A 16939-nucleotide genomic window follows, 5' to 3' on the forward strand; every position below is an offset into this window, starting at 1 on the left:
ATGTTCAAATGTTTCTTTTTATTCAATTGACTAAAAATGCAAAGTGAACCGCACGGTCAGTTTGTTTTCTCCGTTTTCAATTGACACAGCGTGATCAATGAACATTTCTGCGCAAACCGATTTCTGTGAGATTTATTAAAATGGGCATTGCTCACCCAAGTGTAACGTTCTGTCAAAGTGTTTACTTTTATTTGAGAGATGAGACCAAAACTCGAGAATATATGTGAATTGATTACCCAAAATTGTTTCTTTTTCAATTCTAAGAGCTTCATCAAAATGTAAAATTCTTATCAATACGCACTGTATAAATGAGAATGAAGTATCCGTTAAAAACAGAGCTGCAAAATTTCAGTTCGTGAGAACAATATTCGGGGAATGTAGGTATTAAATATTCCACATCAAGGCTTACGCACAGTTACTTATCTAACTGGTTATGCTTACTCAAAGCGTAAAGAATATGATTGCATATATACATGTATATAAACCAAGAAAGCTTTAACGAGCACAAAAGACCTCGATCAACATTATAGGTTGAAGATCCTATTTTCTCATTGTGGAAAAAAAACTTGAGTAAATCACTTTAGATTCATTTTGTAAGTTAATAACAACCTGATGGTCAGGAGATTTGTATTTACAAAGTCATGTATAGATGGGTTCCATAGAAATAGGAAAAATCATAACTTTATCAATCCCTGTTTTCATCGTAATAATTGTCTGACATTATTATTTCTATTCTATTCAATTCATATTATTTTCAGCCTCGAGTACACCTTCATCTTTCTGCTGCATTAGGAACCACGCTGAATATTTGATGAATAAGGTATCTTGGAGAGCGCTTACCACAACAGGTAAAATGTCAAATTATGAAAAGCAAAAAGTTTTCTTATTTTCTCACAACAATCAGAAATATGTTTTCCTGTGATTTATGGCATCGTTAATTGTAAGATTTTATTTAAGATTAAGAAAAAGAATTGTTCATAATAGGGATTTGCCAACGTAAGGAGAGAAATCGTTTCTATGATTTATTATTTTTGAAATCGGTAAAATGTTGTTCAATCTTGTATAGCTTTTTTATTCACTAATTCTACATACAAACACAATGCTCGCCCCCACCCATCCCACCTCTCTCTCTTCTATCTAGCTATCTTTCTTCCTTTGCTTAATTTTTTTGTCATTCATTTCCATCAGATCACTACTCTGGTCACCATGGCAACTAACTTCACCCCAGACCAACAATGTGAAGGAAAGGAGTGTCAATCAATCACAGATGTGACGTACTACGTAGAGGAGAAGAAGAGACTCTGTGATGACTGCGCCTCTAAAGAAGGATGCATCGCAAGAGTTAAAAGAGGTGTACCAAATATTTATTGTGAAGAACATGATGAAAAGGTAAAATTATATTGTAAAAGTCATGGTAAAGCGTTATGTGCATTTTGTGCATTAGATCATTTAGACCCGTGTGTGCGACAAAATATGGATGTCGCAATCGTAGACCTTCAAGCGAAACTTGCGAGCATAAAAGAAAAAGGGAGGGACAAATTAAAAGAAGGTCGTCTTTATGAAGATGAAATTGACCAATGCACGAAAGACACAGACATCCATCTACAAGCTTTGAAAGATGAAGTTAATTCGATAATCAAGGATGCGATCAACACAGATAAAGTCAAGGAGAAGATGGATGCTGACAAAATCAACCAAAAATTTGATGATCAGAATCAAGTACTTGAAGAAGAGATTATGAAGATTAATGAGAAGATTCGAAAGAACAATGAAGAGAGAGAGAAACAGCTTGAATTAATCCATACAAATGCACAGATTAGACAAAGACACATGGACAATAAGAAGATTGGTCTTCATAGAGACATTGATAACATTGTTAAAGAGAAGGATAGGAAGATCAGAGAGTTGATGAAATCATTGCAGGATGACACAGAAACAATAGAGAATGCAATACAGACCATAGAAACAGTACTAGAAGACGATAAAAACATTGTTAAAGACGGTCATAGTGTGAACATGTCAGTGAGTGATAAACTAAAGAAACCACTAAATAAGAATGATGTGAAACAAATCACTGATAGAATATCAGGTGTGAGGTTTGTGAAGGGTGTTGGGAGAGAGAAGTATGATGGTAGGATTGGTGGGTATGATGGCGAGTGGATGCTTAGTGATACAATCAATGTCACAGATAAAATCGAATTCCCATGTATTGTTGGTTGCATAGATGAATGTAATGTGATCATCACAGATGTGGCGTCAGGTAGCCATACATACATGTTAGATATAAACACTAAACACATCCAGAGAGTGATAACAGGTACTGATACATCATGGGTAATCTCCTGTGCATTACTGAATGATGACAAGATAGTATGTGGTAGACTGTGTGAAGGTTGTACAGGGGACAGTTTGACTGAATCCATCAGTGTGCATGACAGACAATGGATGCACATTAATGACGTCACAATACCAAGAAACAAATCTTACGATATCGCGTCATCTTCTGGTCGCTTAGCTCGTCTTTTCTCCCGGTTAACTTTTAAAGAGGTTAAGAACAAAACGCGCGATACCTCATCGGTGTATGTAGCTGTTGACCGTGATGGGATGATCATCGCTGATGAGTGGGGTCAGTCTAAGATATACGTCATCAACCCAGCTGATAGTAAGATCGTGAATACCATCAAATGTAAAGAGGAAGTAGTGATGCGAGGTGTACTATCATCAGGTCACATCATCGCTCAACCTGGTGGTGAGAGAGTACTAATCATAGACAGACAGGGTGGTCAAAGGGAAATCCCCCACAGTGATGTCATCTGGAATGTGTGTGTTGATCCTATAACAGACGACCTCTACGTCATGACATCAGATGATGAGTACAAGACGTGTATGATTGATCAGGTGATGAGAGGGAGTGAAGTGAAAAAGAGAAGAGTGATGTCATTCCCTCTAACAAGTAGACTGACTGGGGATGATGGTAGGCGTGGCTACCTTTCATTTTCTTGCGTGATGTTCTTATCATCAGGCAAGATAATTGCTTGTGATGGAGATAATATTCTCGTATTCGAAAAGAGAATCTCACTATAGAATGATGATATATCGGGATCAATTATTGGATTAACTTTGACAATTTTTTTATACCATGACCACAGTGATACCATCTTTAGAGAATTATTTGCATCAATTATGTTATTAAGTTGTAGGCCTAATAACTCTCAGCCATTTTAAACATCCCGGTTGAAAATGAACATTTTTTTCATAGGTTCGCATCCAAGAACATATCATTCATATGGAAATAGGTCTCAATATCATTTGTTGAATCTATTATATGCGAGGACATATTTCATAATGTCATATTTTCTAATTCCTTATTTTTCCGTGTCATTTTGAAAGATAGATAGCCATACACACCATGATATAGAGGGGCAGATAATGATCAGATTCAACTGAACACGGTGACCGAAAAAAATTAGTTTAGAATGGGCACGTGGACTTAGTAGGAAAAGATTCCTGAGATTTAAAAAGAAAAAAAATAATGAAAAGATATCAAACAAAATAAATTGGAATCATTCACGCTTAATATGACTGGAATTTCGCATGAAGCGAGGAATGTTCATTTTCTTCATGAAAAAAGTGTAACCTATTTCCAGAAATACATGTATATACCAAGGGGGCTGTCGGACACTGTTTGAAATAATCTGTTTCGTGACTTTCGTCTGTCATTCTAATAACATTCATGTTTCTATCAGCGAACAAAAAGATGGAAAATGAATGTAAATAATCATCTCAATTTTTGGCTTTTATTTTGCGAACAATGAACCGGGTGGCTGCATGAAATATTAGGCTTCAACCAATATTTAATGAATTCAACACGTTACAAAGTAAAAAAATAGTAAACATGGTTATATAAAGTGAAATTGGCAAGCCAAATTCCAATGCTTGGACAAAGATTCAGATTCATTTATTATTGATCCATGGTAAAATGCATAAAAATTTATTTATGCTGCATCTCATTTTACCATTTTCACTTAACTTCCCTTTTGTAATGTTCTTAAAGTTTCACGAATTTGCAGTTGTTGGACGGTATAGATATATTTAGAATAAACATGATGTGATACTGAAATAATAAATGTGGAAATCATGTTGAATATTGATATTATGATGCATGATAGGCTTAGAGGGGGGAGAGAGAAATGAAGAGACGGAGAGTAAGAAAACCAAGGAAATGAGGAAGGTTGAACATAAAGAGAGAGAGAGAGAGAGAGAGAAGGACAGATATAAGGATATGACGGGACAGGGATAATGGGTAGATTATGTTTCAGCATTACACATCATTCCCCTTATAACATTGGGGTAAATCCGATCCGAGCAATGTGGGGGGGGGGGATAGCAATATACTGATCTGAAAATTCAAGCAAAGTGGGGACACCCACCATATTAAAAGCTATGTCTATATACATAATGCTACCATCTTGGAGTTAAGGACTTTAACGGGTTTTTTTTCGATAGATATAAAGTAATGGTGTACATTTAATCTAGTTATGCGAGCGAGTATTTGGAAGACAAAGTTATGTCCAAAAACCTCTTTCAAGACTGAGATGTAATTATCACATCACAGGCAGTGTATAACTGTGTATATACTTTAAATGTATATATTACTAAAGACATATAAGGAATTCGTTCGATGGCTATGTTGAAATGGATTTGTTAGATTATAAATAAATGAATTAGAGCAAATATCAATATGCGACCAAGCGAAGCGAGGGATAGATATAATTTTGGATAGTCGTTTGTTTGTTTGTTTTATTTCCCTAATCAAAATTTAAAAATATACAATATACAGGAGATATACATACAATAATAACGGAGGATCACCCAATTCAGCTGTATTTGCAAAATACTGCTGCTCTTCCTTGGGGTCCTACATTTACAATACAAAGTAATATACAACATTAAAAAATACTAAAAAGAAACATTTCCAAGTACAATACAATGACAGAAAAAAGTACTAAAACTGTCTTTAAAAAAAAAAAAAAAAAAATATATATATATATATATATATATATATATATATATATATATATATATATATATATATATATATATATATATATATGAATGCTCAATTTAAATAATCATACAATAGAGTATGAAAGGAACTTAAAGTTTGTGCATTACGAATTTCATTGGGCAATTGATTATAAATTGATATCCCCCTATACAAAAATGTCCTTTTACAATTATTAGAATTTGGCTTCAGTAAATTAAGATTTTGGTTCGAACGAAGTGAATAATTTAAGGTTCTTCTAGAAATGTTATCAGACATATAATTTGGGAACAGATTGTGCAGTATTTCATAAATCATTGTACATATATGAGACTTTCTTTTTATAGCGGCATTCAAGAAATTCCCAATGCAAAGTCTCACGAATATGTTGATTGGAGACAAAAGAGTAGGATTTGTTCTCATGATTATACGACCAGCTCTATTCTGGAGTTTTTGAAGGGCTGACAGAGAGCCTTGTGAAGCGGAATACCAAATGACATTAGCGTAATCAAAATGAGGCAAAATGGCGGATTTGTATATCAAATTTAAGCTTGATTCGTTAACAACATGTCTTAACCGTCCTAGAAAACTAACCAGTTTACTGATCTTCTGACACATGTTATGTATATGAATATCCCATTTTAATTCAGCGTCAATGTGAACTCCGAGATATTTCGTAGTATTAACTTTTTGGATGTTGGTATTGTTTATTTTTACATCTAGTGCATTACATTTTGACAACATATATCTCGTACCCAAGAGCATACTGACAGTTTTCGTATAGTTAACCAATAACTTGTTTTGAGACATCCACTTATCTAAAGCTTGCATATCTATGTTTAAAGTGGATTCCACAGCTTTAACATCTTTGTCGGAATAATATATAACCGTATCATCTGCATAAAGATGAACACGACATGACTGAAAGACGTCAGGTAAGTCATTAATGAAAATACAAAATAGCAAGGGGCCAAGAAGTGAGCCCTGAGGCACACCATGGGTTAAATATTGTTCATTGGACAAAGCATCGTTGACCTTAGTCACTATCCTCCTCCCAGTTAAATAACTCCCGAACCACTGAAGTACCCCATCTTTTATCCCAATATTAGACAATTTGTTCAGCATAACATAGTGATCGACTGTGTCGAAGGCTTTTCGTAAGTCCACGAAAATTGCCCCAGTGTATTCACCTTTATCCATGGCCAAAAACCATTCATCTGTTACCGTAACAAGGGCAGTCACAGTAGAGTGATTTGTCCTGAATCCCGATTGAACTGGCACTAATACATTGTTGGCGTTAAGATGATGTGATAACTGTAACAAAACTATACGTTCAAGTACTTTCGAAATACAAGGCAGTAAAGATATTGGCCTATAATTATCGGGATTTAACTTATCACCCTTTTTATGAAGCGGTATTATTTTTGCAATTTTCCACTGCTCTGGAACATAGCCCTCTGAAATAGACTTTTAAGACTATTAATCAAATGAGTTATAGACTTAATCAATATATCAGCACATGCTTTCAGAACCTGAACCGATATTCCATCGATCCCGACTGATTTTTTATTTTTTAACTTATTAATTACATCCATTACCTGGGCCTCAGAGACAACTGTAAATGAGGACATAATGTAATGACATGGTACTGACTCTGAACTAGTAATATTCACTTCATTCTCCCTAAGGCTGATGTTTATTTAACAAATGTGTGGTGACATTAGCAAAGTGTTCATTAAATTCAGAAGCTTTACTGAATGAATCTTCGCATGATAGATTGGATGATGCACTATTACTTGGCAAAAAAGATTTAAGAACATTCCATGTTTGGTTTCTACCAGAGCACTCAGATAGTTCATCAATATAATATTTTTTCTTAGTTTTCCTTATAGTCAGGTCCAGATTTTTAAAAATGTGCTTAGAAAAAGTGCTTCAGGCATTTTGTGTTAATGCTGATTTATCAATTGTTTTAAGGTAATTCAGGGGTGCTGAACCCAAAAATGCTGTTTGCCAAACATGATTCCGACGTTTTCACCCTCAAATCGGCAAAAAACAAAATGGCGGCATTTTTAATGTAGTTTCCCATATTAAACAATTTTCATGGGTGATTATATTAAAAAAAAATTGGGATCTATGCGTTATTTTTGATACCCAGGGTCGCAACCATAAGCTGTCCGATTGATTCGTCAGCCATCTTTAATTTCAATATGGCTGCCATGATTCACAGCTGCTGATTTGATAAATAATATGGCAAAATGTTTTATAAGTTGGGGGTGATGCTGGCATATTCACATTGGATATCTTTAACATGTCCGCCATTTTTTCCTCGCCGCATAGCAGAAGCAAGACATGGACGTCGCTTTTCCGACGGCGGCGGCGAAGTCAACAAGAATTAGTGACATAATTAGGTGGTGGTGCACCAATAAGTAAACATTCAAAACCAAACTTTAAAAAATAAGGTACTCTTTCACCTAAAAATTTCCATAATTCACTGATACGTCCTTTTTGTGTTCAGGACTTTCCTAGGGTTTCATTATAAGGGGACAGCAGTCACTTTCACGCAATTTTAGAAGTCGCTTTGGACTTTTTACGATGAAAAGGAAACTGACCATCTTTTTTTTTATTTGTTCCGATTTATTATTTCAGCCTTCAAGCCACAATGCATGTAGTGTAGATTTTGTTCACCTAATTATGACTATGTTTAGCTGATGGAAGTCTTTTAAGACTCACTTCGAAAGCAAAATGGACCGCTTCATACCATTGTAACTAATCCAAAGGTATTATTCAACCCTTGAAACCATAGTGTAGACACCAACATCATATTTCCCAAATGGATTTTAAATAGATTATGTCAATTTTTGAGTATCAGCAGCCATTTTAGTCTCCTTAATTGGAAGCCATCTTGGATTTTTAGACATACAGGACCATTGATTGCCCTTGTAACTTATCCTAATGTATTACTTGACCATTTAAACCAAGGGTTAGACAACATAATCATATACCCCAGGCAGATATTAAACAAACTATGACAGTTTTTAGGTAACAATAGCCATTTTAGACCCGCAATTTTGGAAGCCTTTTTGGGTTCTTGGACATGCTGGATCTTTGACTGTCTTTGTAACTTATCTTTGTTTATTATATATATAATAAAAATCATATACCCCGGGCTGATACTAAACAAACTATATCAGTTTTTTTGGTGAGAACGGCCTATATAGACTCCATTTTTGGAAGCCATTATGGATATTTGGACATAATGGAACCACTAACTGTCCTTGTAACTTGTCCCAATCTAATACTTGACCTTTTAAACCATGCGATGTACTAAAAAAATCATATTCTCCAGGCGGTTATTAAACAAACTGTGTCGGTTTGTAATTAACGACAGACATTTTATACTCCATTTTTGCAAACCATCCTGGATTTTTGGACATGGAGGACCATAGACTGTCTTTTTACTTGTCCCAACGTATTTCTTGACCCATTAAACCATGGGTTAGACACCAACATCATATGCCCAAGGCTGGTATTAAACAAACTATGTCAGGTTTGGGTTTTTTTTAGATAACAACAGCTATTTTAGACTCCAATTTTGAAAGCCATCTTGGATTTTTGGATATAGTGGACTGTTGACTGTCCTTGTAACTTTTCCTGGTTTACTTCGTGACCCTTAAAATCACCAATGAATACAACCCAAATAAAAGACACTAAAATACGTAAAAGATGAATTATGAATTTTTAGGCCATATGGCAGCCATTTTTGCGCAAACTTGGATTTTCAGGTACCCTTGTATGTTTATGTTACTCTTTCCTTTTTCGCCTTCCACCATTGAATACATGTATGCACCGGAAAAGGTGTCTAGGGTAGATAAAGTGCCGGTTATTTTAATTTTCAGTTAATGGCGGCCATCTTAGACGCCATCTTGAAAATTACCACTTTCCCGGATACGGATTTTGGTAGATTTTTAGTATGTTATTTTTTTCGATCAAATAGTACCAAAAACCGTTGACAAGCATTTTTGCTACAAGTTTTGGGGGTCAGAATAGAGTAAAATGGGTGTAGAATGGCGGCCATTTTGTTTTTGCCAATTTGAGGATTTAACATCAAAATTAAGGTTGGCAAACAGCAAATTTGGGCTCAGCGCCCTCAAATTATGCCAGAACACTTCTCAATTCAGCATTAACACGATTTGCCTAAGGCAGTCTACTTTTCTCAAATCTGGACCTGACTATTATAACATAAGTGACTTTATTTCTCAGCCGCCTATAATCCTTCGACAACTGTTTATCATTTTGAGAAACCGCTTTCTTTTTTGCTTTATCTCTTTTTCTCATTAATCTGAAGATTGACTCATTCAGCCAGGGGGAGTACTTTTTGCGCATGCGCTTTGTCTTAATCGGCAAGTGTTTGTTAATAACTAGCAACACATTTTCTTCCCATTTCTTAACGGCATCATTCAACTTAACAATAGCCTCAATTTCATTCCAGTTTTGTTCAATGAGATCTTTATGAAGCGAATCCCAGTCTACATCCTTAGACTTTCTAAAAGTTACATAGTTATGATCATGGTTGGGGGATGGTTTGTTTTCCAAATTAAGTAATTCATAAAATGATCACCCATGCACACTTCAAGAACACCTGAGGATTTTGCATACAAACAATTATTTGTCAGCATGTGATCAATAAGAGTGGCTGACTCATTCGTAACTCTGGTGCATTTTGTAGTATTTAAATACTGGAATCAATAAATGTTATTTATTTGATCATATTTATTTGTATGCAGAAGATAGGGTTTTCGATTGATATCAAAATTGGTATCACCCATATTAACTGAATGATGATTGAAATTTGCCATAAATAACAGCAAATCTTCGTATGTATCTAAGACTTCACGTCCAGAACTAGGTGGCCTGTACCAATTTAGGAAAAAAAAATGGGTTGTGAGTTTTTCAATTCAATCGAAATGAGAATAGCTTCTAAATCGAGTAAGGACCTATTTTCCAAAACTTTGAAACAAATACTATTATGAACATATACGGCTACTCCGCCTCCATTTCGGTTTCGGTCTTTTCTTACAATGGAATAACCAGGGATTTGTACTTCACCATCTTGAATTCCCTCGTCTAACCTGGTTTCGTTGAGTGCACACACATGAACGTCATTTTTCAAGATTATTGATTTCAACTCATCACAATTTTTCATCAGACTAACAATATTCAATTGTATGCATTTCAGGCCCTTTTTACACAATGCCTCAAATTTAGATTCACTTGGTCCGTCTGCATATTTTACCGCTTGAGGGTTGTGATGTATTTTTCTGTTTGAATCATTTATAACTTTCTCATCATAAAATGGCAATCGTAAGACGAGATGATGACCAAATCATCTTTCAAGGGGTATGTAATAGAATGGGCACATGTTGCTAGCCTTGAAAACTGCATATAATTACAGAGGATGATGAAGGTTAATTAGCAATAAATTACAGAACTACTGAAGAAAAGGAAAAATAAATAAAGACAGTAAATAATATGAAACAGTCCATATTCTATTCAATGAAAACTCATGTGCTGACTGGTTAGAGGTGAGGTGAGAATGAAAAAGGCTATCATCATTATCCGGATTAAGGGTGCTTATGAAATGATTATCAGTCATCACAGGCCACAAAATTAACTTCCAATTAGGTGACAAAATGCGATAACAATGTTGCAGAAAGGAAAGATTTTGAATAATCTAAGATTATATTGAGAGGTGATGCAATATTCAAAATTTGCAACAGATTTCATGTTTGAAATGTTCAACAATTTTTGTGGAGTCAATTAAAGTCTCCTATAAACGGATGAAATTGCAAAGTGTGAGGGAAATAGTGATGTCCGAACTTGCCTCTGTGTTTAATTAACGGCATTGATTTGGTCAATGCCATCAGTAACTCATCGTTATCTTAACTCTCGAAGCATAGAGTATACCTATATTTTCCTCGCTTCCACAAAGATGCAAGGATATAGTATGACACCCCTCCCCCCGCACACACACACCCTTACACACGTGTGTATGGTAAATGATGTTTTCATTTGGTTTATGATCAAAGTAATAACCATATTTATTAGCCAATGGTATCATACATAATGAATACAAGGGGACGTATTACTCTCATGCTGCAGGGGATATATGTAACATTTACTATATGCTAAACCTATAGGGATTTGTCATGGCTAAAATCTTGAAAGATTACATTGAGCGCGGGAGTGGAGCCACTGCGCGAAAAGTTTTGCATTTTTAGAATTTCAAAATTGGGCAAATTTAAGCACCTTGACCGCATTAAAGGGTGAGTCCAAGCATTTACAGTAGTATTAATCATTTGATTATTTTATTTCTGTCTTAAAAAGGGGGTATGATTGTGCATGCCATCCCCCTCTCTTCACAAATGAGGATGTATCCCCCCATACCCCGTCATTTACGCCCGTGTCTCATGGTATATAGTTATGTTGATGTTCAGTAAGTCAATGAAGTTTGCAAAACATGGTATTGAGAGGGTAAAAGGAATGTGCATTGTTATTTCAACATGATGTACATTAAGAAGCAAAATCTATATCATTATGAGCGGTGGACGAGAGAAGTGAAGAAATGGAAGAGCCGTGGTGTAGTGGTTCTGACTCTCGCCTTGTAAACAGATGGTCGTGTGTTCGAATCCACCGCGGTCTAGAGTCATTTGGCAAGGCGTTAATCCACACCGGTAGGATGCGAAAGATATTGTATGTTGGAATTTGCCAGCGCTATAATGAAGCTGCGATGAATAATAATAATAATAACTTGAACTTATATAGCGCTTTTCATGAAATCATATCAAAGCGCTTTACAATGTAGAACATACAAAATATACAAATTAGAAATACTAAGTAAAAAAAAAAAATAAAAAAATAATAATAAAAAAAAAAAAAAAAAAAAAAAAAAATTCAAGGACACTGTAAATGGGGCGATGTTGGATATGCTTTCTTCATGAGGTACGTTTTTAAATTTGATCGAAATGAAGAGATATTTGAGATGGAACGAAGGGAAGCTGGAAGAGTGTTCCAAAGACGTGGGGCAGAGCTTGAAAAGGACCTATCACCAAAAATTTTAGTTTTTGCTTTTTTGACTGTTAAGAAATTTTGATTTGCAGAACGAAGGGACCTACTTGGAGTATATGCCTGGACCAATTCGGAGAGATATTTTGGAGCATGTCCATGAAGAGATTTGAATGTTAGGAGTAGAATTTTGAATTGTATACGGAATTTAATGGGGAGCCAGTGCAATTGTTTAAGAGTAGGGGTTACATGGTCATGTTTTTTAGTGAGGGAAACTAGACGGGCTGCAGAGTTTTGAATTCTCTGCAGCTTAGAAATATCTTTTTCTGGAATTCCATGGAGCAGGCTATTGCAACTGTCAAGAAGTGAACTAATAAATGCATGAATGAGGACTTCAGTAGATGACTTTGAGAGATATTTTCGAATTTTACCAATTTTTCTTAAGGCGAAGGATGCTTTACGACAGATGCTGTTGACATGGGGACGCATTGAAAAGTTTTTATCAAACAAAACACCTAAGTTAGTAACCGTTTTAGAGGGATGTATATGAACATTTGCAATTTTAATTGGAGGTAGCTCAGGGGTACGTCTACGATGGGAGGAGATATGTAGGACTTCCATCTTATTATCGTTAAGGAGTAAATAGTTCACAGTCATCCAGGAACGAATGGCACCAAGACAATCTTCCAGTTTCTGCAACATTCGGAGAGCTTGTCCAGACTTGAATGAGATATATAATTGTGTGTCATCAGCATATATCATAGACGAGAAACCATAGGAATGAATAAGATCTTCCAACGGTGTCGTGTAGCATGTAAAGAGTACAGGCCCGATAACCGAACCTTGCGGCACCCCCCATTTAAGTAGAGTAGGATCAGATCGTGAGCCGTCAATGATCACCTGTTGATATCGTCCAGTGATGTAAGAGTCAAACCACTTTGCTGCAGTCCTAGAGACACCAAATCGTGTTTTCAGCCTGGAAAGAAGAACATCGTGATCAACTGTGTCGAAGGCTGATGTTAGGTCCAAAAGTATGAGGATAGCATCATCTCCGGTATCCAAAGCTTGTAGAATATCATCTTGAACACGAAGTAGCGCAGTTTCCACACTATGATCTTTTCGATACGCAGACTGTCGGGATGCGAGAAGGGAGTTAGCAGTAAGGTATTCAGTAAATTGATTTGAGACAACTCGTTCTATTACCTTACCCAAAAAGGTAAATTTGAAATTGGTCTGTTCTTCTCTTAACTCTTCATGCGTTCACCTGTATACCCCCTTTGTGTTGCATTATTTTAGGGTCTCATTCACATTCGTGCCATGAGTCACAGACTCCTAACAATAAACCTGGCCATGGTATTGTTTGTGAGGAGGGTTTTATTGATTTTATCCTCTCCTTTTTCAATGATCTTCCTGGCTGTGATCAGGATGTATTGATTTTTGGGGAAAACTCAAAGATTCTGTAATTTGTAAAGTGCGATAATCCGTCGAACGCTAAACTAATGTCGCACGCGCGATCAATCGATTGGTACACATGTACGGTATACAAAAATGCCAGGCTATACATTGGAGCTAGCCACGCTCTGGGGCATGCAATTGTTCGAAAAACAATGGGACAGGGGACGTCTATGGGAAATGTGTGGTTGTGCAAAAATGCGAACGAAACACGCCTACGGATGTGCAATAATGCGAACGTAACGCATGAAGAGTTAAACTTTCTGCATCCAGCGACGATCTCTTTAGGGTGGGAATGACCAAAGCAGATTTGAGGGCCGAAGGGAAGACTCCGCATTCTAGTGAATCGTTGGTAATGTCCGTGATAGTCGGTACCAGGAACTCTAGACACTGGCTAAGAATTTGCGCTGGAAGAGGATCTAGGTCACATGATTTTATTTTATGTGACCTGATAATCTTTAGAACATCTGCTTGGGAAACTGGCGCAAACTTCTCAAGACGATGATCACAGGCTTCCCCCTCCACAACAATAGAAGAGGAAGAAAATGAAGATCTCAATTGTTGAATTTTACTGTCAAAAAACTTTGAGAACTTCTGGGCAATCTCAGCACTTGACTGATGTGATGGCAATGATTTATCAGGCTTTTCAGCAGTCATCTTGTCAATCACATGAAACAGTTGTTTGCTGTTGCTAGTGGATATAAGTTCTTGAAGATGCTGACGCTTAAAGTTATTGACAAGTTGGTAATATTCTCTCGTTGCTTTCTTCATGTCGTCAGATACAACTGTTGTAGATGAACGCTTGGTCTTTCTCCATCTCCTTTCCCTTGCACGAAGGTCTTGTTTGGCCTTGCGGATTGAGTCGTTGTACCAAGGAGCATAGGGACGCAATCTCACTTTCCTTTTCTTGATTGGAGCGTGGCGATCGAGATTAGAAGCTAGAGAGTCATTTAAAACATGTACCTTCTGGTCAATTTCCATTTCCTCTAAGTTTGTAACTGCTTCGAAGGACTCGATGATATCTAACTTGAATTGATCAATGTCAAGTTCACGTAACATACGGGCATGAATGACATTAGATGTTGGCGATGGTCTCACGAAGGGGAGTGAAAAGATTATTGCAGAATGATCTGATGGCAAAGTCTGGGTAACCACAATGTCCCTAATTGAGTGATCATTATCCCTCATAATTACCAAATCAAGAGTGTGTCCTTTAATATGAGTTGGTTGGGATATACGCTGACTCAAACCCGCTGACTCGAGTAGATCTTTAAAATTCTTTGCATCTGCATTTGTGTCACTGTCAACATGGATATTGAAATCACCCAAGATAACCACTTGATTCAGAAGCAAGTTAGCCGATTCAAGAAGTTCTGAGAACTCGATCAGAAAATGTCCAAATGACTGGCCACGCAAGCACGATGGTGGTCTATAGATTACAAACAAAGAGAGACTTCTCTGGCTACTCGTCTTTCTAAAGCTTACAGTCACCTCAAGGCATTCAAATGTGTCAAACACATGTGGCTCCTTTTTAGTAGAAAAAGAATTTCGCAACATCACACAGAGACCACCACCCCTCTTTCCTTTTCTGGGTAGTTTTAATAGCTTGAAATCCTGAAGTGTATTCTGTATGCCTGCTATTGTGGGAGAGTCTCTTCCATCCCCTCTGAGCCACGATTCTGTGACAACCAAGACGTCAAGGCGTTCCGAGATGATAAAATCACAAACTTCAGTCTCTTTGTTCATCAAAGATCTAGCGTTCCAAAGTCCAATCTTTGTTGGAGAATTTTCATTTTCCTGGAGACTAGTGGTTTGTGGGATTTGCCTGAGATGCTGTGGTGGATGTTTGCTTTTGAAGGCAGATGCTCTTGATGTCCTAGAAGTAATGACCACGGGAGTGTAAGTGTCCTTTGGCTCTGCAACTTCAACAGATCCAGGCATGGTCAAGGATGGATTCTGACGAGGCTTTCCTCCCCGTCTTTTACGACGAGTTCTCTTCTTCCGTTTCACCGATCTTCCTGCATGTCCTGTATCATGTTGCGAGATTCCAAGATCCAGTATAAGGTTTCTGACATTCATTGGAGGCTGTGCATGTGTCAAAATCCATGACTGATTAATAGACTTCATATATAGAGGATCATATCTATGCATAGCAGAAGGTATGTCAGACGTTCCAGTAATTCTGATCTTAACACCAGATCCATCATGTTCTACTGGGCCAGGATTAGGACACACGTCACCACATTTCATTAGCTGTAGTTGAAAGGATGATGATGTGTTGGCATAGTACGGGATAGGGAGTCCAGAGAACTTCCTCAACACTTTGGGGTGACTTGAATATACATTGGTATCCTTGTACATACATGTGTGTGTAATACATGACAGTTGAAAGTTTGGTACAGAGTGGCTGCATACTAGTACAATAAGATGAATAGATAGAAGATTAAGTAACTCCATTGTTCAATAGAAAATAAGCACAAACACTCAATGGAACAAGTTCAAAGGCTGGCTGATCATGAAGAATAGGGAGTCACAGTAGAGGCTTCTATGATGGCTGACTGTAGCAGGTTGATGCTCACTCCATTACAAACTTGATGAAATTTGTCTTACACTTATAGAAAGAAAACAGCAACAAGGATCCATCCAAAAAATGGCTACAAAACTCCAGGTAGTTGGAATGACACACTGGTAACCACAAATTAACCAAAAATTGCCAATAACATAGATAAACAATGAAAAATTCAGAGAGCCAAAAAGAGAGCGCCTGTAAGGGCGCTCAATCTTTTTCAAGATATGCAAGGAATGATCCCAGGGAGTTGAAACTGTGTACTTTTCATGCGGATTGAAGTAAATCCTATGACCAATGTAATAATATGCTGTAAACGCTTTGAGCCACTCTGGGAAAAGCGCTATATAAAACTTGTCTATTATTATTATTATATTAAGTTACGTACCTACCGCCAATAGAAACATTGCAATCGTGATATGACGGGCAGTTTATGCTGATGATGATGTTGATGATGATGATGGTGATTATGATGATGATGATGGTGATTATGATGATGATGATGATGATGATGATGATGATGATGATGATGGTGATTGTGATGATGATGATGGTGATTATGATGATGACAATGATGATGATGATGATGGTGGTGATGATGATGGTGATGATGATGATGGTGATGATGATGATGATGGTGATGATGGTGATTATGATGATGATTATGGTGATGATGATGATTATTTTTATGATGATGATGATTATGATGATGGTGATGATGGTGATTATGATGATGATGATGGTGATTATGATGATGATGATGATGATGGTGATGATGGTGATTATGATGAAGATGACGATGATGATGATGATGG

The 16939-nt window shown here is 36.7% G+C and overlaps 1 protein-coding gene across 1 annotated transcript; it reads left to right on the top strand.

Moving 5' to 3' along the window:
- Positions 1-786: 786 nt before the first annotated feature.
- Positions 787-3483, top strand: LOC121416664. The gene is made up of 3 exons (XM_041610142.1): positions 787-848; positions 1189-2474; positions 2553-3483. The coding sequence occupies exons 2-3, from the start codon at positions 1207-1209 to the stop codon at positions 3082-3084; spliced, it is 1800 nt and encodes a 599-aa protein (XP_041466076.1). The 5' UTR covers positions 787-848; positions 1189-1206; the 3' UTR covers positions 3085-3483.
- The last annotated feature ends 13456 nt before the right edge of the window (positions 3484-16939 follow it).

Source organism: Lytechinus variegatus, chromosome 6 (assembly GCF_018143015.1).
Source record: "Lytechinus variegatus isolate NC3 chromosome 6, Lvar_3.0, whole genome shotgun sequence".
Taxonomy (NCBI): Eukaryota; Metazoa; Echinodermata; class Echinoidea; order Temnopleuroida; family Toxopneustidae; genus Lytechinus; species Lytechinus variegatus.